The 24,315-nt window shown below is 43.5% G+C and overlaps 1 protein-coding gene across 3 annotated transcripts in view; it reads right to left on the bottom strand.

Moving 5' to 3' along the window:
* cdc16 (cell division cycle 16 homolog (S. cerevisiae)) overlaps positions 1–16,483 on the bottom strand; it is a 23,656-nt gene extending 7,173 nt beyond the window's left edge. The window contains exons 1-15 of one of the 3 annotated variants that reach the window (XR_011480935.1): positions 16,316–16,483; positions 15,198–15,252; positions 14,979–15,076; positions 14,583–14,621; positions 12,914–13,048; positions 12,311–12,470; positions 9,589–9,683; positions 9,055–9,188; positions 8,725–8,804; positions 8,578–8,627; positions 8,338–8,411; positions 7,977–8,102; positions 7,515–7,667; positions 6,403–6,466; positions 6,176–6,237 (exon numbers count right to left, since the gene is read on the bottom strand). Coding sequence is in view for 2 of the 3 variants with exons in the window: in XM_024000624.2 (XP_023856392.1) it covers positions 6,176–6,237; positions 6,403–6,466; positions 7,515–7,667; positions 7,977–8,102; positions 8,338–8,411; positions 8,578–8,627; positions 8,725–8,804; positions 9,055–9,188; positions 9,589–9,683; positions 12,311–12,470; positions 12,914–13,048; positions 14,583–14,621; positions 14,979–15,076; positions 15,198–15,252; positions 16,316–16,363 (1,373 nt within the window). In the remaining variant the exon portion in view is untranslated. 3 annotated transcript variants of the gene reach the window in all.
* Positions 16,484–24,315: the final 7,832 nt, after the last annotated feature.

Genomic DNA, 24,315 nt, shown 5'->3' with positions numbered 1-24,315 from the left:
TTGACCTGTCCATCACACATTCTTAATTGTGGCAGACTCAAAGCGATCGCTTCGTCGGTTTTCTCCTCAATTGATTGCCCTTCGAGCGCAAATACTATCCTCTCGGTGATAGTGAGTGATCAGCTGTGTCAAATCGCGGTAGGGGTGCATCCTGTTGTCCAGGGGCACCGCAGTCCATCCTCTGTGCGTCGATGAATGGGGGTGACCGAACTACACTGCATAGACATCGTGGGTTCAATTCTCGGGCCGACTCTTCTCTGTATTACATCAATGATGTCGCTCTTGCTGCTGGTGATTTCTCCGATCACCCTCTACGCAGACGACACCAATTCTGTATACTTCTGGCCCTTCTTTGGACACTGTGTTAAATAACATCCAGATGAGCTTCACTGCCATACAACACTCCTTCCGTGGCCTCCAAACGGCTCTTAAATGCAAGTAAAACTAAATGCATGCTCTTCAACTGATCGCTGCCCGCACCTGCCTGCATCACTACTCTGGACAGTTTCTGACTTAGATATGTGGACAACTATCAAATACTAGGTGTCTGGTTAGACTGTAAATCTCTCCTTCCAGACTCAAGTTAAAACATCTCAATCCAAAATTAAATGCTAAGATCGGCTCCTATTTCGCAACAAAGCATCCTTCACTCATGCTGCCAAACATACCTCTGTAAAACTGATCATCCTACGCTCCTCGACTTCGGCGATTGTCATTTATAAAATAGCCTCCAACACTCTACTCAACAAATTGGATGCAGTCTATATCACAGTGCCATCCGTTTTGTCACAAAGCCCAATATACTATACCGCACGCACTTAGCGACCTGTACGCTCTCGTTGGCTGGCCCTCGCTTCATACTCGTCGCCAAACCCACTAGCTCCTGGTCATCTACAAGTCTCTGCTAGGTTAAGCCCCGCCTTATCTCAGCTCACTGGTCACCATAGCAGCACACACGCGTAGCACGCGCTCCAGCAGGTATATCTCACTGGTCACCCCCAAAGCCAATTCTTCCTTTGGCCGCCTCTCCTTCCAGTTCTCTGCTGCCAATGACTGGAATGAACTGCAAAAATCACTAAATCTGGCAACTCTTACCTCCCTCACTCGCTTTAAGCACCAGCTGTCAGAGCAGCTCACAGATCACTGCTCCTGTACATAGCTCATCTGTAAATAGCCTATCCAATCTACCTCATCCCCATACTGTATTTATTTATTTATCTTCCTCCTTTGCACCCCAGTATCTCTACTTGCACATTCATCTTCTGCACATTCTACCATTCCAGTGTTTAATTGCTATATTGTAATTACTTCGCCACCATGCCCTATTTATTGCCTTACCTCTCTTATCCTACCTCATTTGCACATGCTGTATATAGACTTTTTTCTACTGTATTATTGATTGTATGTTCCATGTGTAACTCTGTGTTGTTTTATGTGTCGAACTGCTTTGCTTTATCTTAGCCAGGTCGCAGTTGCAAATGAGAACTTGTTCTCAACTAGCCTACCTGGTTAAATAAAAGGTGGGGAAAAAAGCAAATCAATTAACAGGTGCGCCTTGTTAAAAGTACATTTGTGGAATTTATTTCCTTCTTAATGCGGTTGAGCCCAACAGTTGTGTTGTGACAAGGTAGGGGGGGTATACAGAAGAGCCCTATTTGGTAAAATACCAAGTCCATATTATGGCAAGAACAGCTCAAATAAGCAAAGAGAAATGACAGTCCGTCATTAATTTAAAAGACATGAAGGTCAGTCAATCCAGAACATTTAAAGTTTCTTCAAGTGCATTCGCAAAAACCATCAAGCGCTATGATGAAACTGGCTCTCATGAGGACCGTCACAGGAAAGGAAGACACAGAGTTGCTGCAGAGGATAAGTTCATTAGAGTTACCAGCCTCAGAAATTGCAGCCCAAATAAATGCTTCACAGAGTTCAAGTAACAGACATCTTCACAACTGTTCAGAGTAGACTGTGTGAATCAGGCCTTCAAGGTCAAATTGCTGCAAAGAACCCACTACTAAAAGAACACCAATAATGAGAAGAGACTTGCTTAGGCCAAGCAACAAGAGCYATGGACATTAGACCGGTCGAAATCTGTACTTTGGTCTGAGGAGTCCAAATTTGAGATTTTTGGTTCCAACCGCCATGTCTTCGTGAGACGCAGAGTAGATGATCTCCYAACGGGTGGTTCCCACCGTGAAGCATGGAGGTGTGATGGTGCCTTGCTGGTGACACTGTCAGTGATTTATTTAGAATTCAAGGCATGCTTAACCAGCATGGCTACCACAGCATTTTGCAGCGATACGCCATCCCATCTGGTTTGCGCTTCGTGGGACTATCATTTGTTTTTCAACAGGACAATGACCCAAAACACACCTCCAGGCTGTGTAAGGGCTATTTGACCAATAGGGAGAGTGATGGTGTGCTTCATCAGATGACCTGGCCTCCACAAGCACCCAACCTCAACCCAATTGAGATGATTGGGACCGCAGAGTGAAGGAAAAGCAGCCAACGAGTGCTCAGCATATGTGGGAACGCCTTCAAGAAGGTTGGAAAAGCATTCCAGGTGAAGCTGGTTGAGAGAATTCCAAGAGTGTGCAATGCTGTCATCAAGGCAAWGGGTGGCTACTTTGAAGAATATCAAATATATTTTGATTTGTTGAACACTTTTCTGGTTACTACAATTTACTGGTTACTACGATTCGATGTGTTATTTCATAGTTTTTGTCTTCACTATTATTTTACAATCTAGAAAATATAAAATCTCTTGAATGAGTAGGTGTGTCCAAACTTTTGACTGATATAGAGATTTTCTTAATTTCATTTTTACTGTTTGGACCCGAATAAACACTTATGCGGCCAGTCCAATACTTTTCTATTTAGAAAAGGCTACGCACTCCATTCCTGGTAAGCTGCCTGCAGGACATCAATGCGTGGATGCAGTTGAGTTTTTTTATTTAACTAGGCAAGTCAGTTAAGAACAAATTCTTATTTTCAATGACGGCCTAGGAACAGTGGGTTAACTGCCTTGTTCAGGGGCAGAATGGCAGATTTTTACCTTGGCAGCTCTGGGATTCGATCTTGCAACCTTTCGGTTACTGGCCCAACGTTCTAACCACTAGACTACCTGCCACCTCTTACAGTTAAACTGCAAAAAGACATATTGGCACTCACACCATCATAAATATCAGCAGCTACAGCCTCAATATTGATGGTGTCAAGATCCTCRCCTCCAGTGAGGTTCGCAACCTGGGTGTGATATGACAGTATGCTCTCGTTTGAGGCCCACATCCAGAGTGTGACCAAAGTCTCATTTTCCATCTACAGAACATTGCCAGGTTACGACCTATACTATCACAACCTTAGGCTGATCGACTCATCCACGCCTTTATTTCATCCCGTCTGGACTATTGTAAACGTCCTGTTTGTTGGCGCATCTGCCAAGTGCCTAAACAAGCTACACTACAGTGCATTCAGAAAGTATTCATACCCCTTCCTCAATATGTGTTTACAGCCTTATTCTGAAACGCATTAATTAAAACATCTCAATCTATACACAATACCCCATAAACTATTGCAAATGTATTAACAAATAAACAGAAATAGCTTATTTTACATAAYCATTCKGACCCTTTGCTATGAAACTCGAAATTGAGCTCAGGTGCATTRTGTTTCCATTGATCACCCTTGAGATGTTTCTACAACTTGATTTGAGTCCACCTGTGGTAAATTCAATTGATTGCCTTTCCAAAATCATGTCCACACACCTGTCTATAAAAAAATGGTCCCACACTTGACAGTGCATTTCAGAGAAAACCGAGCCATGAGGTCGATGGATTTGTTCATAGAGCTCTGAGACAGGATTATGTCGAAGCACAGATCTGGAGAAAGGTACCAAAACATTTCTGCAGCATTGAAAGTCCCAAGAACACAGTGGCCTCCGTCATTCTTAAATGGAAGAAGTTTGGAACAACCAAGACTTCCTAGAGCTGGCCGCCTGGCCAAACTGAGCTATCGGGGGAGAAGGGCCTTGGTCAGGATGGTGACCAAGAACCCGATGGTCACTCTGACAGAGCTCCAGAGTTCCTCTGTGAAGATGGGAGAACCTTCCAGAAGGACAACTATCTRTGTAGCAATTCACGATGGAAGCCACTCCTCAGCAAAAGCCACGACAGCCCACTTGCGAGTTTGATTGAACCCTTTGGCCTGAATGCCAAACGTCACGTCTGGAGGAAACCTGTCACCGTCCCTACGGTGTAGCATGATGGTGGCAGCATCATGSTGTGGGGATGTTTTTCAGCGGCAGGGACTTGGAGACTAGTCAGGAGAGGGAGTGATGAARGGAGAAAGTAGAGAGCCTTTTAAAATTATAAACTTGGTTTAGCTGACACAACGTGCCATTGGAACACAGGAGTGATAGTTGCTGATAATAGGCCTCTGTACACCTATGTAGATATTCCATAAAAAAATCAGCCGTTTCCAGCTACATCAGTCATTTACGACATTCACAATGTCTAGACTGTATTTCTGATCAATTTGATATTTTAAAAATGGACAAAAAGAATGTGCTTTTCATTCAAAACCTGGACATTTCTAAGTGACCCCAAACTTTTGAACAGAAGTGTATATACATAATAAATAAATAATAATTTGCACCTTGGGTGTGAGAAGTGATTTACAAATTAAATGAATMATTAATATTATAATTATTAGCAGTTCTTGATTGAGATTGGCACAATGGAACCAATTGAATAGTCCCAAAACTGCAAACCCTGCCTCTCACTTCACTCAGGTTCAATTAATGTCTCAATATTTTACCATAAACAAATTCACCACATAGGAAAACATCCCATCATCTCMTGAACAAATAAATTACGGAAGCATGTGAATGTTGTTTGCAGGGCTTTACCAACTGATTAATTCAATAGATCAGTCAACACTGCAATCCTGTTAAYAAACCTTCATTAAAATAAAAACACGCATTAACTGCAAGGTGTGGATTTCCAAAGATGCCCCTTTAGATATGAAGTACCCAAACCTTTTCAAAACAGCCACTTGCACTGCAAAGCCTCTCTAGATCTGCTTAGTGGCTACTATGCATTGTGCATTAATACGCAATGAGAGTCCTAAGGACTGGAGAAGAGCAAAAGCGTGTCTTTGAAAATAGTGTGAGGAGAAAGAAAAAGAGAGAGATACAGTAGGTTAGGGATCGTCAACTAGTTTCAGCCGCAGGCCGATTTTATGTTCAGCGGATGGTCGGGGGGCCAGAACACAATTACAAATCATTTGTAGACTACCAATTGACTGTAAGAAGCCTAAACAGATATGTTTGAATAAATCAATACTTTCAAGCCTTGCTTACATTTGTACACGATCACATTTCTCTCCATTATGAATGGGAAAACTTGGGAAAATATTTCTTAAATTAAAATCAGTTGGAGCGGATTTCCTGGTGATTTTACAGTATTCTATGTCCAACAAAGAAACATTTCTTCTTTCGGCTCAGAAAACATGGGGGGCAAAATGAAACCACCCGCGGGACAAATTCAGCCTGCGGGCCGTCAGTTGGSGAACCCTGCAGTAAGTCTCCTCATCACCTCAAACTCTCCTCCTGAAATACCACTCAGGAAAATGTTTGGATCCCTGTCCTTTAACAATGCTTTATCAGGTACCTGGGAGACAACAGAGAAACGCCGGCCTGTCTAACTACCTAATCCTGAACTTATAAGTGAGATGAGAACAAGGACAGGACCACAACAGTGATGTCATAGGAGATACAGAGATACTGCATATGCCAGTCAGAACTTCCATTCTGTTCAGTTCCATCCCCTCAAAAGGGGCGTCACAAGCCAACTAGGAATATTTTGCAATTAGTTTAGTCTAACTGGTTTCAGTTAGCGCCACATTCCAGCTCACAAAGGTGGTTATTTATCCAACAGCTTCCACTAATTCAAACCAGGCTTGTAACTGCGTGTGCATGTCGCACGGTGGAAAGCCCAGAGTCCAACAGTTACCATAGTAATTTACCTGGCTAAAAGGTGTTGACCCCTTCGTGACAATAGTTTTCCAAAGTTGAATTCAGAATAAACCAAAGTGAGCTCGCAACTCCATCCTGCTTCGTGACATACCCCTCTGGTGTCCTGATGAGTAAATACTTACGGAGGATCTTTATACTCACTTCAGTTTTCGACATACGTGACCCAGGTTGTTCAGGAGTGGCTCCCACTTGTCCACTGTTACCTGGAAAAAAACACAACTTTTACAAAAAGAGGAATGTTTGCATTGAAAATAAACACACAGCAACTACACTGGCTGCCAGTTCTTAAGAAGTTCAACATTTTTTAAGAATGGCGTATGACACAATACATGTGGGGCTAGAGTTAGTCGATTCAAATGAGCAGCTACCTCATTCCCAATGGCTTTGATCTTGTCCATTGCGTCCAGGAACAACTTCTCGGCTGTTTTCCAGCTGAAAATTGCAGAATTGAACACATTTCAGCACAATCAAAGCCAACACATGAACAAATAAAAAAATAAGGCATAAGTACCCTTTCACACACACTATCGTGTCAACCCGAACCATACGGTGCCAGCACAGATTTTTTCTTTACAAATGGTCCTTTCCGGCACAGTTCCAGCAACTATGATGGAGGCGTGGTCAGGTGCAGCTAAATCGCAATAAATAGACAGAATCCACGCTTATCGTCGCGACCCAAACCGAATCAGTCGTGGCCCTACCTGTGGGTTCAAACCCATCGTTAGGAGAACACTCTTCTAACCCATTTGCTAATGGCTATGATGAGAGCCCTCAAGCGTGTATGTGTGCATGTGGGGGTATTGCAGTGTGTTAAACACTGAGCGTACAAAACACTCRGTGTATTTCCATGACCAGGTGAAAGCTARGATCCTTTTKATYTCACTTGWTAAARCCACTTCATAATCAGTGTAGATGAAGGGGAGGAGACAGTTTAAAGGATTTGAAARAATTGAGACACGGATTGCGTGTGTGTGCCCTTCAGAGGGTGAATGGGCAAGACAAATTATTTAAGGTGTCTTTGAACACGGTATGGTAGTAGGTGCCCAGGTGCACTGGTTTGAGTGTCAAGAACTGCAACACAGCTGTGTTTTTCACYCTCAACAGATTCCTGTATGTACCAAGAATGGTCCACCACCCAAAGGACATCCAGCCAACTTGACACAAATGTGGAAAGRATTGGAGTCAACAAGGGCCAGCATCTCTGTGGAGTGCTTTCGACACCTTMTAGAGTCCATCCCCGACAAATTGAGGRTGTTCTGAGGGTAACAGGGGGAGAAACTCAATATTAGGGAGGTGTTCCTAATGCTTTGTACACTCAGTGTAGTATGTGAGCACGTGGGGGTATTACAGTGTATGCAATATATCCTCTTGGGTGCACGTGTGTGAGTATGCACATATGTACATTTTCCCAATGTGTGGGTGTTTTCCCCCAGTGTGTGCATACACATTATCTCTGTATGTATTTGTGTGTGTGACTCACTCTCCGTTCTGAAAGGCCACAACGGCCACCTCGTGCATGACAAASGGGTCTTCTGGTGCTATGCTCAGGGCCTGGCTGAAGAAGCGCTCGGCCAGTTTAGAGTTGTTTGTAAGACCGTACTCCAGCCCTATGTACAACATGGGGAGATGACATCTGGACAAGAGAGATGAGAGCAAGGTTTAGGGGTCAAGTCTAATGGGAAAGGTTGTGAAGGTACATGCTATTATATATATATATATATATATATATATATATATATATATATAAGTTTGTTATGATACTGTACATTTCTCACTGTTTTCAATGACTAAGGCACACCTGCTTTTAGCAAGATGCATCTTTGAACACACGCCAACAAATGTGTTCATGTTCAACATTGCTTTTCAGCACATGTGACAGATCTGTTCTGTGGATGTGTGGTGTTGTGTCTGTGGGGTGTCTGGGTGCAATAACAGTACATACCCCTTCATCAGTTGAGCAGCAGTGAAGTAGGCAGCCATGGCCTGGTCGTGTTCACTCTCCACTGCAAACGAGTGACCYTAGGCGATCCATGCCGGACCGTACGTCCGCTCCAAAGTGGTCGCCTTGCTGTGGGAGACAGCATAAGGAACTTAGTGTAAATAAGAGAGATATTCTACTCTGAGTGAATGATAATCAATTATGTTTAAAAAAATATATATATATATATAATAGTTTGAAATTTGTAGATTTGATTCAGCAGCAAGTGAATCAAAATATTTAAATTTACAATATATAGAATATCAATGTCTGACTGCTGAATATAAAATATGCTCGGTGATAAGAAAAACATGATATCTGGTACCTGAGATATCTACGCGCGTGTTCATTTTTGTGACCAACCATTAGATAGTAGCATCCCACAGCAAACCAAGAGACCTGGATGAAAACAACGTATACCATTTGTCTAGTGGTCAAAAAATAAAAACACACACAAAAGAAAACCTCCCGTACCAATCAGAGCTTGGATATGTGGAATGGCAAGATGCTAGTATTGGGGCTTATACACATCTAGATGTGTATAAGAGACAGGGGCTATACTTACTGGGTTGTTGGGGTACAAGTCCACAAGCCTGTGCGAAAGGTAAAACAGTTCTGTGGTAGTAAAAAGAGGAGAATCATGGTACACGTTCAGATGTTAAATGTATCTTTCACATGTATGAATAACCAATGAGAGCTTCAACAGTCTTACCATTTGCTTTGCTGAGCTCCACCAGTGTTCCTATATGAACAGGTAAACAGTTGGCATGGAATGGGTCTTTCACCATCACCCTTGAAGAAACACAAAACATTCAGGTTTTACAGACATGCCCAAATGACAGTGTGAAACGCATATCCTTTTTACACAACTGAGCCGAGCTGAGAGAGAATAATATTCCACTAACATAAACCATACAAATATCACAACAGTTCTTATTAAAAAAAAAAGTTAGATTGGTCAGTTAACGCTTGCAGACTGCAGACACATCTCAATTTGTTGTTAAAAGGTTAAGGTGGGCCAGCGATTAGTTACCAAACTTACATGGAAGTGAGTTTGTAGCACATTTTGAAGTCACAGTTGTAATAATGCCTCTCAGCAAGGGAGACCACCACGTCCAAATTGTCCTGGAGACCGTTGACCATCTCTGGGACCACCATATCACTGGGTTTGTTATACTGAGGGAAGGAAAGAGGAAAGGATGGATGGAGAGAAAAAAAGTGGAGAAAGGGAGGGGGAAACAAATGTGGAATTGGAACACTAATTTGAGACAAATGACCACTCTTAACTTTAGTAAAATCAGAGAGAACATTTCTGGYTTGTTGTTGTCGTCATTGTTAGGGGCAACTGTAGACAACCAATATTAACCAAATATGAGTGATTGTAATATTTAGAAAATAATCATATGGTTCATTCTGAACTATAGGGCAAAATCCAAAGTGACATGATGACATGTGTATTCCAACATAGAAACACAACATGGTGATCAACATTGCACATGACAATGTAAAATACTGAAACTTAATAGGAATCTGAACGCAACTGATGTCCTGACATGGAGGATAACAGTGGACYTACCTTCTTCAATTTATTCTCAAACAGGAAGTGAAGTAATTTGTCTTCTTCCTCTGTGCACTGTTGGCTCAAAGGAAGCAAGTCCAGGAAGTCCTTTTCTACAAACACAAAAATGACAAAAGGTCTTCAAATAAGGGGTTTGGGGAAAAATGTAATACGTTTACCCTACAGACACATCTATAAACCGTTAATGGCATACAACAAAGCAACATACATACCTATACTTCAGGGATGCAAACTGGTGAGGGCCCAAAAAGGGGCACAGAAACACACGAAGAGTGGGGTTGTCACAATACCAACATTTTACTAACGATGTGATACCAGGCCAAGGCCCAAGAAGGCAACAAAAAAAAAGTTATCAATAAAAAAGGAAAGAAATAAATATATCACACACAAACGGTCAAAAGTTTTAGAACACCCCCATTTCTCCAGTTTTGAAATTTAAGTAGTTCAAGTCCAGTGAATAACCTGAAACGGTACAAAGATAAGCGGTAAACTGCCAGAGGTTAATAAAAAATAAAAAATMTGGTTACGGAAAAATGATGTACATTTCAGAGTTATAAAAAAGGCCTTTCCAGGGAACAAATTACAGCTGTTCTGCAGCAATGGAAGTAAATTAAGCCTTGAAAGTTGATGCTAACAATTCCTACAGGTGTCCCAACTTTTGTTGACTACTTACAAAACCTCTGTCTGTATAAAAGCAGTGTTGGAACAGACTGTGTTACTACACCCTCTTAAGCATCATTTGGGACAGTATTGTTTGAGATTTAACAGCTTGCATGATAGGCAGCTCACAGTACAACCGCTTCAAGCACAGCTTAACACTGGTCAAAGTAAGCAAATGTATTTACATTTATTTAACTAGGCAAGTCAGTTACAGAACCTCTTAAGGATCCGCCCCTTTTATTCCAATTTTCGGAAATCTAACTGCCTGTAGCTAAGGCCCTGAAACAATGATATGCATATTCGTGGTACCATTTGAAAGGAAAAACTGGAGTTTGTTGAAATGTGAAAGGAATTCAGGAGAATATAACAATAGATCTGGCAAAAGATTTATAAAAAGAAAAAAAAGGTTATTTTGTATTTTTTTTGTACCATCTTTAAAATGCAAGAGAAAGGCCATAATGTATTATTCCAGCCCAGGTGCAATTTAGATTTTGGCCACTAGATGGCAGTGTGCAATGTTTGCGACTGATCCAATGAACCATTGCACTTCTGTTTTGTCTCAAGACTGCCCAAATGTTCCTAATTTGTTTATTAATAACTTTTCATGTTCAAAATTGTGCACTCTTCAAACAATAGCATGGTATTCGTTCACTGTAATAGCTACTGTAAATTGGACAGTGCAGTTAGATTAACAAGAATTTAAGCTTTCTGCCAATACCAGATATGTCTATGTCCTGGGAAATTCTCTTGTTACTTACAACTTCATGCTAATCGCATTAGCCTACATTTGCTCAAGCGTCCCTAGGACGGGACACCGATCCCGAAGAAGTTTTAAGAACAAATTCTACCCCAGCCAAACCCTAACTACACTGGGCCAATTGTGCAAAGCTTTATGGGACTCCCAATCACGACCGGTTGTGATACAGCCTGGAATCAAACCAGGGTCTGTGGTGACTCCTCTAGCACTGAGATGCAGTGCCTTAGGGCTCCCGAGTGGCGCAGCCATCTTAGTCTGTTTCAACTGTGAAGAGAAGACTTCGAGCTGCAAGTTTGACAGGTTGAGTGGCAGTAAGAAAGCCATTGCTAAAATGGCAAAATAAGAAAAAGAGGATTGCCTGGGCCATGAAGCACCGCCAGTGGACTACTGAAGACTGGAAGGTCTTATGGACCGATTAATCAAAATCTTCGGTTCATCACGCAGGGTTTTTGTATGCCGTCGAGTAGGCGAAAGGATGGTTCCTCAGTGTGTGACACCAACTGTTAAACATGGAGCAGGAAGCGTGGATCCAGAGTCGGCGACTTGCACAGAGTGGGTGGCACCCGGAACCAAAATGACTACCACAGCATTTTGCAGCGCCAAGCAATACCCTCTGGAGTACGCCTAGTTGTCAGGGGTTCATCCTACAACAAGATAATGCACCAAAACATACCTCCAGGCTATGTCAGAACTACCTTAGAAGYAAATAACAAGACGGTAGGCTTCAAATCATGGAATGGCCAGCACAGTCTCCAGACTTAAACCCCATCGAGCTAGCGTCGTCCAGGTTAGGGGAGGGTTTGTTCAGGGGGGGGGGCTTTACTTGGCTCATCGTGCACTACTGACTCCTTGTGGCGGGCRGGGCACCTGCAGGCTGACCTCGGTCGTCAGTTGAACAGCGTTTCCTCCGACACATTGGTGCGGCTGGCTTCTGGGTTAAGCAGGCGAGTGTTAAGCGCGGTTTGGCGGGTCATGTTTCGACCTTTGCCTCCCGAGCCCGTTGAGGAGTTGCAGCGATGAGACGAGATCGAAATTGTGGAGGAAAGGGGGGGGGGGGGTCAAATATATATATATTTTTTAATAATAATAATGTAGCCTATACATTGCACAAGAATGATACATTTATGTATTGTTTTAATGTATTGTTCTCTCTTCATTCAACCAGCCCACCACCCATTTGCCCCACGGATAGAACTGCAGGTTATGAGTCAACCCGTACATCACTAGTATACATTTGTCTTATTTTTTGATTACACAGTCCCCTTAAGTCTGTTTCTGTTCCCAGTCTTGCTCTGGCCTCACCTTCCTGAGCGGTCAGCATGTGGTGGGACGTTAGAAGGTCGAAGGCTTCAAAGCAGTACACGTCCAGTTTCAAGGCCTCTTTGTAGCTGGACGTGGCCAGAGGCCGGTTGTCCATGGCATCATAGATCTTCCCCCGCAACAGGCAGATGGAACTGTTGATCTGAAAAAGAGAGGGAAAGAAAGACGTTAAAGGGACCACAAGGGGTAGGAACCACTGAAGCAGCATCAGTCGGAAGACTCGAGAGGATTCTGACATTCAAAAAAAGACCCACACATGAGTTTTGTATGAATATGGCAGGTGATGTGGCTACCGGGTGAATGACGGGACCCCTTTAATAATATGATGGTGATAATGACAAAAGGAAATTTTTATAGCTTAGAAAGGAACAAAACCATAAATATTCAGCCAAAGGGTCTTTGACATGGCAACACGGTATTCAATATCTGCCTCAGTCACCTTCAGTACAGTATGTAAATAGTTAACCTGTAATCACAACAACATAAATGTGAAGAGATTGGAAAATCCCATTGTAAGACCACAAACGTGGTATTACAGGGCCACAAAAACACATGGGACCCTATTGTGTCAAAGCTGAGACCCACAGAGGCAGGGGTCATCTCCCAGTCTGACTCTTGTATCATGTTCTCCTCTTTGACACTCCGGTCCAGCAGCTTCTTGCTGGTTGGCTCCTCCATGTCCAGGATGTCTAAGGCCTGCTGGAACTCTTTGGCAGCATACTGCACAAAACACAAACACTAGGTTAGTGCTTCCAATGGCTCCGCTCAGTTAAGAGTATGGTGCTGGGAAATTCAGGGTTGTGGGTTTTTGTACCTGAATGTAAAAATATTCAAGAGATAAAAGGTGCTTTAAAGTTGACCCATTTTGCATACCCCACCATACCATGAGACATTAACGGTTGAGATTGATACCATTTAAAAGCTTACAAAACAGGGTTGTGAAACCATTTTTCTATACATTTTTTGATTATCCAAAAACGTGTAAACATCTGAGGTTTGTTGTGCTCGCCATCGGTTGAGACATAACATGCTATTGAATACAGGGTGGGGTGTCATGTTTTGGCTGATAAATGTACAACCATTTTTATTGCAACTTTCAAATGATACCACAAAGCTGCTTGGAGGTCCACACATCAGAGAATGTTGACTTGAATAGGAATCTGTTGTTTTAAATTACCGTCCATTGGAAACCTATTGAAATCATAGAAATAGATAACAGAATAGACATAACCATTTAAGTTGACATTGGACGGAAAGTGGACCGGTGGCCATCTTTGTGGTAGTAATTAGAATTTAAAAAGTCAATTAAAATGTAAATGTTTCAATAAGAGACACAGGAAAGGAATGCGTATATGGTTGATAATTAATCCATGAGGTGCTCTTTGATCATGGGATGAAATACTACAGAACAAAGTTGATGCTGCATAGTATTTTTTTATTCCTGCTATGCATAAGCCATAAAAACAATAAAGGCTTTCTCATTTATCCACTACATGAGAGTGCCTTGATTACTTCTGGAAGTTTGTTTGCACAAAGGCTTTTCCGGCATTATTTACTATCCAGCATCAACTTATTTTTGTTCTATTCAAGTTCAGTAAAATTGCAGTGATCTGAAGGGGTAGGTCCATTCTATTCATTATATTTCAATGATTGAAATGGCATCCACTCTGTTTTCATGAGCATGTTGTGTATCAACCGATGGCGGCACAACATAAAAACCTCAGATGATGTAAAATAGGGTCTATGCTATAACATACGAGAATATGAAAAAAAATCGTAGTTTACGCAATTTTAGATCATTTATGCTAATTGTTAAAATACACTTTTTTCAAGAAATTWGAAAATAGTTAGACAACGGTGTGTAAGGTTTTAAATAATATCAAAGTCAACTTTTAATAWTTTCTTTTTCAAGAAATTAGAAAATAGTTAGACAACGGTGTGTAAGGTTTTAAATAATATCAAAGTCAACTTTTAATATTTTTCAGCAATGAAGACATGTCTCACATTATGGTGGGGTATGCAAAATGGGTCAACTTTGAACACCTTTATTCTAATTGTTTTGGCATTCAGGTCCAAGAAGTCACTTTCTGACCACTCATTTCATGGGCAAACATGTTTGAAAAGATATGTTTAAATCAAAAGGGATACTGTAGAAAAGTAATTGAATTTAAGTGGATTGACCAATAGGCCATAGGATCATGGAGTTTGAACAGGTATATTTCATCACAAGAAGTAGCCTAAGATTAATACTCACGTGGCACCTAGCAGCAAGATATTGACAAGCACCATACAACTGAAATGAAAGATCAATATTAGGAACAAGCTGACTGACAACAACTGTTCAGATCAACAAGGACATGCAGCACACCCAGTACAATGCTTCTTCTTCTATCAAACATATCAAAGGCATACTCTGGATGGAACAGTTTTGAAAGCTACATAGAAGAGTGTAACGTATAGACTGGACAGACTCATAATGACAAGTCAGAATATGCAAAGTATCCAACATGTCATTAGTCCTTCTGCATGCTAGTGAGCTGCATGCTAGTGCATGAGGGCTCCTCAGTGAGACGTGTAGAACAGGGAGGCACCCAAGCTACCTGCATGCCCCATTGCAACAAATTGGGGGAAGACAACCAGGTGGTCTTACCTTATCTAGTTTACGTGAGCGGAGGGCATGGGAGGCTCTGTGGTACTGAGAGGTGAGGTAAAGGCACTGTGCTAGCCAGTAGATATCCTGGGGGTCTTCTGCAAGGACAGGAAAAAGGCATCACATCCGTTAGATACCCTACCAACCAACATTTTATAATAACTAGCCAGATGAACACAAAACATTTGTTACATCTCATTAATCAGGAAGATCACTCACCATGTGACAGGGATGCAATCTTATCTGCCCAAAATAGAGCACTTTGATACTGTTGCTGCGAACAAAAGACAGGGAAGGCAGCATGAAACCAAACAATCTGAATGTGTTTACTACAAGTATGAAACTGACACTGTCAGGGGCTGTCAACACTCACTGATACAAGTTAGCTAGCCCTGATATAATGTGGCTAACCTCCAAGTACATAGTAGCTAGCTCAGGCCACTGACTTAGTAGCAAGCACATGCAGGGTAGCTAACTTAGTTACTAGCTAATTCATAAAAGGTCATGTTAATTGACTGATATCTCAGAACAAAACAGATTAGATCTCCTAAGCCTGTGTTAAGTTCAGACCTTATTTTCAGCATTTATCCCAAACCCCCATTAATTTCTCCCATAGGAATAGCCAAACGAAACAGAGGTTACTCATTTCCGTTTTTTAGGACTACAACACAGATCGAACAATGAGCCGCATAAATCTGAAGCATCCGGTTGGCATTTCCACTCACCACCAAATATGGTGATGGCAGGAAGCCCAGTGGCTGGCAGTTGGGTGAAAATAGAGCGAGATGGATGTTGTCCAACATTCTGCACATTTTCTCATTGATGAAACATTTGATCTCGGTACAGTTTCCTGTTCCCAAAACTAGAATATGTTACAAAGAGTGWGGACTACGTTTTGTAGACTTTACCAAAAACATTTTTWAATTGCGTTGTTTAGGAGTACTATGGCGAATTGAGTTATTGCACACCCTCGCTTGGCGTTCCTTAACGGAAATAGGCAAATCAATGCTAGAACGCGCCAGTAGGACCTCGCTATGCCCACTATGATTAATTTACCCCCGTTGGAAACGGAGGTAAATATTGAATTACTTTTTTTATTTTTATGTATCGACAACAAGCTGGCAAGTTCTATTTACATTATGCTAACGCAAATATTACCATACACAGCTGGATAACGTTCCTGTAGACTTGTCATTCTGAACAGTACCTAGCCCATTTACTTAGCTAGCAGGAGCAATAAATTTTTACAAACTGACAGCGGCAACCTAATTTAGCTATCTAACGTTAGCTACCTCGCTTCTTATCAAGACCTAGTCTAGGTCGTCTACATTTCTTACCTGATCAATGTAGTGTCGTACACGTTTTCGAAGTCTGTCGAGATTCATTGTAATTGTCCTAATACTTTTTACAAATCAAAGCGTATCATTATCATGTGAAAATGTACTCCTAGTAGTAGCTAGCTACGCGGCTTCTTCTGCAGCAGTAGTGTCACTTAAACTCCGCAAGGAAACTCGGGCCTTTGATTAAGGGTTCCGGTCATTTCACAGAAAATAAAATGCTATGAATATTTTATTTAATTGCGGCGGAAAACATTTTGGACAATACAGTTAATTAATTACATGATAGATATAGCCAATTAAAATGTGTATTTATATTTTTGTAGAAAATGAGGGGAAACTCTTTTATCGGTGTTATAACTACAGGTGAAAGTAAAGGAAAGGTTCACCCACTTGTAATGTTATATTGTTTTTGTGCATCTCTGAGTGATGTTCTATCGAAGGTATGAGTTAAATAGATATGCTGTAAAATTAAATTCAATATTTAAAGTACTCAGGATGTAAAGGAAATTAAATTAAATTTTCCTGACAAATATAAGTGCTGTCTTTTTTCAGCATAACACTGGTTAATATGAATTCAAGTTGTAAACCTTTTCAAACTAACTTCTTCAAGCATTAACCAGACAGTCTGTATCCCCCGTACCCCTGTCACTGTCCATTTCTTGTTTTTAAAGGATGAGAGAAGTGCTACACCTAGTGGAGAGAGATTGTAAGACAGAAATAGTTGCTTTATGCGTGCTGTACGTTACGACATGACACGTCTAGATGTAACGGAGGGTCAGTTTTTTTTTTACTTTTCTCCAATACTATAGAGCTATTACCATGTCGATCAACGCTTGAATAGAAACCTAGTTCACACCCCCGATTTTGAAGTCAACACAGTGGCTACAGTCCCATTAGTTTTCTTTGTAGCCTCGTTTGAATGTTGCGGTTGCGCACATTTATACGGAATGGGGTGAGTTTACGTTAACTTTAGTGTGTGATTACTTGTGAGTGAGGAAGATAGAAAGTTAGCACTTACCTAGTAGATCGTTTCCTTCAGCAGATGTTCCCAGGTACTGTTTTGAGATAGTACATATATTTGTTCAAGACTGCTATCAATCGAAAAAGTAGAGCCAAGTCTTTGCAATTGCAAAAAACCTCCTCACATCAACCCTCAGCACTTAGACACCGAGTCCGGATTGGAAAAATGTAGCAAATGCACACACCCACAGAACCGTTTTTCGAGGGAGGGTCAAAGAGAGACATCAGCACGAGCTCAGCCATCCACACAAAGAGACAAATCAATCAATCAAATGTATTTATAAAGCCCTCCTTCCATCAGCTGATGTCACAAAGTGCTGTACAAAAACCCAGCTTAAAACCCCAAACAGCAAGCAATGCAGGTGTAGAAGCACAGTGGCTAGGAAAAACTCCATAGAAAGGCCGGAACCTAGGAAGAAACCCAGAGAGGAACCAGGTTATGAGGGGTGGCCAGTCCTCTTCTAGCTGTGCCGGGTGGAGATTATAACAGAACATGGCCAAAATGTTCAAATGTTCATAGATGACCAGCAGGGTCAGATAATAATAATCACAGTGGTTGTCGAGGGTGCAACAGGTCAGCACCTCAGGAGTAAATGTCAGTTGGCTTTTCATAGCCAATCATTCAGAGTAGCTCTACCGCACCTGCGGTCTCTAGAGAGTTGAAAACAGCAGGTCTGGGACAAGGTAACACATCCGGTGAACAGGTCAGGGTTCCATAGCCGCAAATGTATTATTGAACTGAGAAAATGTTCACACTGAGAAATTGTTAAACATGACGTCACAAACACAACACAATCAAAACGATTGGGAACTATTTCATGCTGGGAAGATTTTTACACAACACAGGGTCGCTTGCACTCAGGAACATTCAATATCGTCTTGGTAAGCAACTCCAGTGTATATATTTGGCCTTGTGCTTTAGGTTTTTGTCTGGCTGAAAGGTGAATTTGTTTCCCAGTGTCCATTGGAAAGCAGCCGGAACCAGGTTTGCTCTAAGATTTAGCCAGAGCTTAGCTCTATTCAGTTTATTTTTATACAAAAAAAAACTCCCTAGTACTTGCCAATGACAAGCATACCCATCACATGATGCAGCCACCACCATGCTTGAAAATTTGAAGAGTTGTACTTAGTGATGTGTAATGTTGGATTTGCCCCATACATAATGTTTTTTATTCAGGACATAAAGTTAATTTATTTTCCACATTTTCTGCAGTTTCACTATAGTGCCTTGTTGCAAATAGGATGTATGTTTTGGATATTTTTATTCTGTAAAGGCTTCCTTCTTTTCACTCTGTCATTTAGATTAGTATTGTGGAGTAACTACAATGTTGTTGATCCTGCCTCAGTTTTTTCCTATCACAGCCATTAAACTTTAACTGTTTTAAAGTCACTATTGAGGGAATTGAGCGGTTTCCTTCCTCTCCGTCAACTGAGTTAGGAAGGCTGCATGTATTTTTGTAATGACTGGGTGTATTGATACACCATACAAAGTGTAATGCATAACTTCACCATGCTCAAAGGGATATTCAAAATCTTCTGTTTTTATTTTTACCCATCGATCAATAGGTGCCCTTCTTTGCGAGGCATTGGAAAACCTCCCTGGTCTTCGTGGTTGAATCTGTGTTTGATATTCACTGCTCGACTGAGGGCACTTACAGGTAATTGTATGTGTGGGGTAGAGGGATGAGGTAGTCATTCAAAAATCCTGTTAAACACTATTATTGCACACAGAGTGAGACTATGCAACTTATTATGTGACTTGTTAAGCACATTTTTACTCCTGAACTTATTTAGGGGCAAAGGGGTAGAATACTCCTTGATTCAAAACATTTCAGATTTAAATTTGTAATAAAAATTTTTTTAACAAAATTCCACTTTGACATTATAGGGTATATTGCCAGTGACACATCATCTCAATTTTAATTCAGGCTGTAACACTACAAAAGACACTGAACAAAAATATAAATACAATATGTAAAGTGTTGGTCCCATTTTTCGTGAACTGAAATAAAAGATCAAAGACATTTTCCATATGCACAAAAAGCTTATTTCTCTAAAATGTTGTGCACAGAGAGTGGCCAGACACACACCACTCCTGAGAAAAAGGCACATGACAGCAGACCTGGAGTTTGCAAAAAGTCACGTGAAAGACTCTGTTGACTGATAAGACAAAAATGTATCTCTTTGGACTAAACGCAAAACGATATGTCAGGAAAAAAATAGGCACAAACCATCCCTACCATGAATAATGGTGGTGGCAGCATCATGCTAAGGGGATGTTTTTTCAGCAGCAGGGACTGGGAGACTGTTAAGGATAGAGGGGACAATGAATGGAGCAAAATACAGGAAAATCCTTGATGAGAACTTGTTTCAGAGTGCAAAAGACCTTAGACCGGGGCGAAGATTTACATTCCAACAGGACAATGACCCCAAGCATACATCCAAAGCAATGCTGGAATGGCTTTTGAACAATAATGTTTAGGTCCTTGAGTGGCCCAGCCAAAGCCCAGACTTGAATCCCATTGAAAATCTGTGGAAAGACTTAACAGAGCTTGAGAAAGTCTGCAAGAAAGAATGGAAGAAAATGTCCAAAACCAGACGTGCAAAGCTGATAGACTGATGTGCTACCTTCCTTTCTGTCAAACCGTCTTGCCATCGCCACAACCTGGACTGGGGCAGGGTATAAGGCCTGTTTCAGGGACTTGCTTCTGAAGACCATTCTTCGCAGTAAATGTTGATATTTTTTAAATGTGCGATTCAAATGCATCTGAATGATATTTCTTTGTGTATAGGAGCCATTCGGAAGAACCTGCAACCCGGGATGCCACGTATATGAGTTGGTCAGATATAGATCACCCGTTACCTGAAAGGGGCCTCRGATTGTGAAAGCGGGAGGTGGCAGCCCACAGGGGAAAGGGATCGCTTCAGTGAGGGTCGACATCAAGTCTCGGACRACCTGTCTCAAAGCCAGCCTTTAATTTCAAGTCACAAGAATGTTGCAAAAGCTGTACCCTGGGCTGACTACTGTACCCTACCACTCACTTACTATTTATTAATGTTCTGCACTCTGAAATTACTCATGTCTACCGGACCAATGCAATAGGTATGTCACCTTACTGCACTACTAATGTGTATATACTTTCATATATTTCTATGCTGCTACTGCAATCACTTTGCACATGGGCAAACAATGTCTGTACTATAGCCCTACAGGCTATAAAAAAAATAGTATTTTCTTTTATCTGCGTGCTTCTTGTACTTTATTTAGTTTTATTAGTATGTTATATATTCACAATGTTTGATTACTATGTCACTTTTGTGTGGCCAGATAGTTAGCAACAATAACAAGAAACTAGCGTTGAATCGTATGTGGCTCATTTCAGCAAGTTTGATCTTGTTCTTGATACCATGTCTTGTTTTGAGGTGTTTTGACTGATGTCCTGTCTATGCTCATATAGCTCAACATTTCTAGCTAGCTAACCAACAAATGTAACAATGTATTTGAGCGACAAGTGCTCATTGTGCAACTTTATTTATGTTTTCAACTCACATTGGAGACAAAATATAGTTTACATGTTATCAACAATCTAAGCCAACCCCTTCTGAAATGCCCCATAGTTGCGAATGCGTCAGATTTGTTGCTAAACAACCAACCTGTCTATACACCACTGGAACCAAGGTTACGTGTGTAACCACGGTTATGTGAGCTATATGGATCACTCCAATATATTGGTATCACTCCGCGGAGGAGGGATACATCCGAGGTGAGGATTTACAGATTTACTCCCGTGTACACCTGTGTCTCGGCTATACATAGACCCCATAGCCGCGACACACGTTCTCTACATAATTTTCGAGGCGCCTCTAGCACCGTAGAGGATTGGAGTGATCCATATAGCTCACATAACTGTGGTTACCTACGTAACCTTCGTTTTGTTTCACTATATTGGATCACTCCAATATATTGGTATACCCTACCAGATTTAGTCGGTGCTAGAGGGATCTGGTCAGCCACAGCGAAGTCCCAGCGCAGGACCGTCAATGTTAAAGGGGGGATCCCGGCACATTCCCCGGAAGGGGAGGCGACGCCCAGGACCACTGAACCAACAGCAGAGGGAGGTGACACATTTACCCGATAGTACCTAGCAAAGGTGCAAGAGGAAGCCCAGCTGGCCACAGCACAGATATCAGCGAGGGGCACTCCTCTCAGTAGAGCCCAGGATGCAGCCACACCTCGTGTTGAATGTGCCACCACAGATCCCAGCACTGGCCTGCCAGCCAGGCAGTATACTGTTGTAATCATGTCCATGATACAGTTAGAGAGCCTCTGCTCTGATAGTCCAGCCCCCAGGACTCTCACCATAGCAGACAAAGAGCTGGTCTGTTGTGCTCACTGACCATATCCGCTCCACATTGGCAGCCAGTGCCCTCACAGGGAACAGCATGCCCAGCATGACCCCGCCACTGCCGGGGGGTCGTAAGCAGGCAGGATAAAAGGGATGTTCACATGCCTATCTGACAGAACCTTGGGGAGGAATGAAGGGTTGGGGCGGGTCCTAGCTGGATGCAGGCGATGAACCCCCTTCATAAACCTGGAGACCAAGGGATGGCACCCGACTAGCCTGTCCATCCACCCCATATGGCAGGCAGATAAAGCGGCCAAATACCCTCTCAGTGTAGAGGCTGCCAAACCCTCATCCAAGCGAGACTGCAGATATTGGAGGACATACTGCACCCCGCATGACTCAGGCGCAACATGGAGTACCACAGGGGGCAGTGTGCATTGTCCAGGGAGGCAAACAGGTCCACCTGCGCCCTCCCGAACTTGTCCCACAGGTGCTGCACCACCTGGGGATGTAGGCTCCAGTCCCAAGGTGGCGGCCCTCCCTCGAGAGCATATCTGCTGCCACATTCAGGATGCGTGCGCTGCGAGTAGAGAGGCTAGACGTCGCTGAGCCCAGAGAAAGAGCACCCGGTCCTTAAGATGGAGGCGGTGGGACCTCAGTCCACCCTGATGGTTGATGTAAGCCACCACTGTGGTGTTGTCCATTCTCACCAGGACATGTCTTCCTTTCAGATGCAGGGCCAGCAGTACAGCTCAGAGCTCTAGTGTATCGATGTGCCTGCCGCTCCAAAGGGGTAGCCAACAGCCGCTGGCCGACCTGCCCTTGGTTACACCTCCCCCTGCCGATATGGGAGGCATCTGTGCTGACCAGCTCCTGGTAGCACATCATCAGCATCTCCACCCCACCTGAGAGAAAGGAGTGACAGCGCCACCTCAACAATGCCCTGAGGCACTGTGCGGTCACCCGCAGCTGGCGGTGATGGTGGCGCTTCGGGTGCAGCTGGTGGGAGTTGAACCACCGTTGAAGAGGCCGGAGATGGAGCAGGCTCAGGAGAATCAACAATGAAGCCGCCGTCAGCAAGACCAACAGGCTTTGGCAGGTTAGGGCGGATACCACCTGCCCCTGCCGAAAGTGGTCGATGCAAGATAAGATCGACTGAACCCTTCTGGTGGGCAGGCGTGCTCTCATGAGGACTGAGTCCAGTTCCATGCAAATGAAGTCCACCGTCTGGGTGGGCACCAGACGACTCTTCTTGTCATTTACAGTAATGCCCAGCCCGCCGGTGTAGGTCAGGAGCATGTCTCTGTCTGACAGGACCTGGGTCCTGGTCAGGGTACAAATCAGCCAATCGTCCAGGTAATTGAGGATCAACAATCCTCGGGACGTGAGGTGCCAGGACAGCTTCCATGCACTTTGTGAAAGAGCGGGGTGCCAAGGAGAGGCCGAAGGGAAGAACCATGGATTCGTAAGCCCTCCCTTTTGAAAGCGAATCGATGGCCCGCCTCTCTTCAAAGGCCCACCTCTCTTCAAAGGCCCGCCTCTCTTCAAAGACACGCCTCTCTTCAAAGGCCCGCCTCTCTTCCCTTCGAAGGCCCGCCTCTCTTCCCTTCGAAGGCCCGCCTCTCTTCCCTTCGAAGGCCCGCCTCTCTTCCCTTCGAAGGCCCGCCTCTCCTCTGGCACCCCGAGCGCCTGGGTCTCCCAGGCATGTCCCTATGGTGGTGATGGTTGACAAGTTGTTGCTCCACTGCACGCTGTGCCCCTCCCCGCTGTCGACCCTCAACACAGGTGGGTGGCGACGGTCCGTCTGCCTTAGACCCAGGGCCTGAGGAGATGGCATGAACCGTCTCAGGGTCTCGCGGTCCCTACGAACCTTATCGGTCTGCTCCAGAATGTCATTAACACCTGGGCCAAACTTCAGCCCTGGGGTGATGGGGAGAGTGGCAAATGTGCTCTGCAGAGCAGCTGGCAGATGGGATTGGGCTAGCCAGAGATGACGGTGGGAGGCAACCACCTGCGCCATGGCCCGTCCATTGGAGCGGGCCACATCCCTCTGGAGCAGGGAAAGCAGGCGAGACACCTCCATCGCTTCCAGGGGGAGCCCATCTGTGCCCTCCTGCAGCCAGGGCAACTGAGTCTGCAGGTAGGCCTTAGTCACTGGTTCCGCCCTATAATCCCCCGGACCGGGAGCACCATGGCAACTATCATGGTGTTCATGGTCGGGTACTCCCGCAGGCCGAGTGACTCTGCGCCCACAACATAACTCCATGGTCCAGTCTCTGCTGTGAGTTGGAAGCGCCCCCCTGGCAGAGGCCCAGCTCTCCTGCAAGGCCTCGCAGAACTCAGCAGAGATGGGGACAGATGGAGAGTCATCACTGTCCACCAGTTTGATATCCAGTGTAGTGGCTACTCGAGTGAGTAGGCCCCTCATATCCTCTCAAGCCGCTGGGGGCGATGAAACTCCACTGCCGGCTTCTGATGGCCTGTCAGCCTGGTAGCCCCGCTCACTTTGGTGAACAGTGCCAGCACCGTCCCCCAGGAACAGCCTATCACTGGTCAACAGGGAACAGCTGTCGTCAACCTCCTGACGCTAGGCTTGCGACCTTCGTTCAAGATGGTCCCAGGGGTCCGACT

This window comes from Salvelinus sp. IW2-2015, linkage group LG2 (assembly GCF_002910315.2).
Source record: "Salvelinus sp. IW2-2015 linkage group LG2, ASM291031v2, whole genome shotgun sequence".
Classification (NCBI taxonomy): domain Eukaryota; kingdom Metazoa; phylum Chordata; class Actinopteri; order Salmoniformes; family Salmonidae; genus Salvelinus; species Salvelinus sp. IW2-2015.
This window is presented reverse-complemented; position numbering and strand designations above follow the sequence as displayed.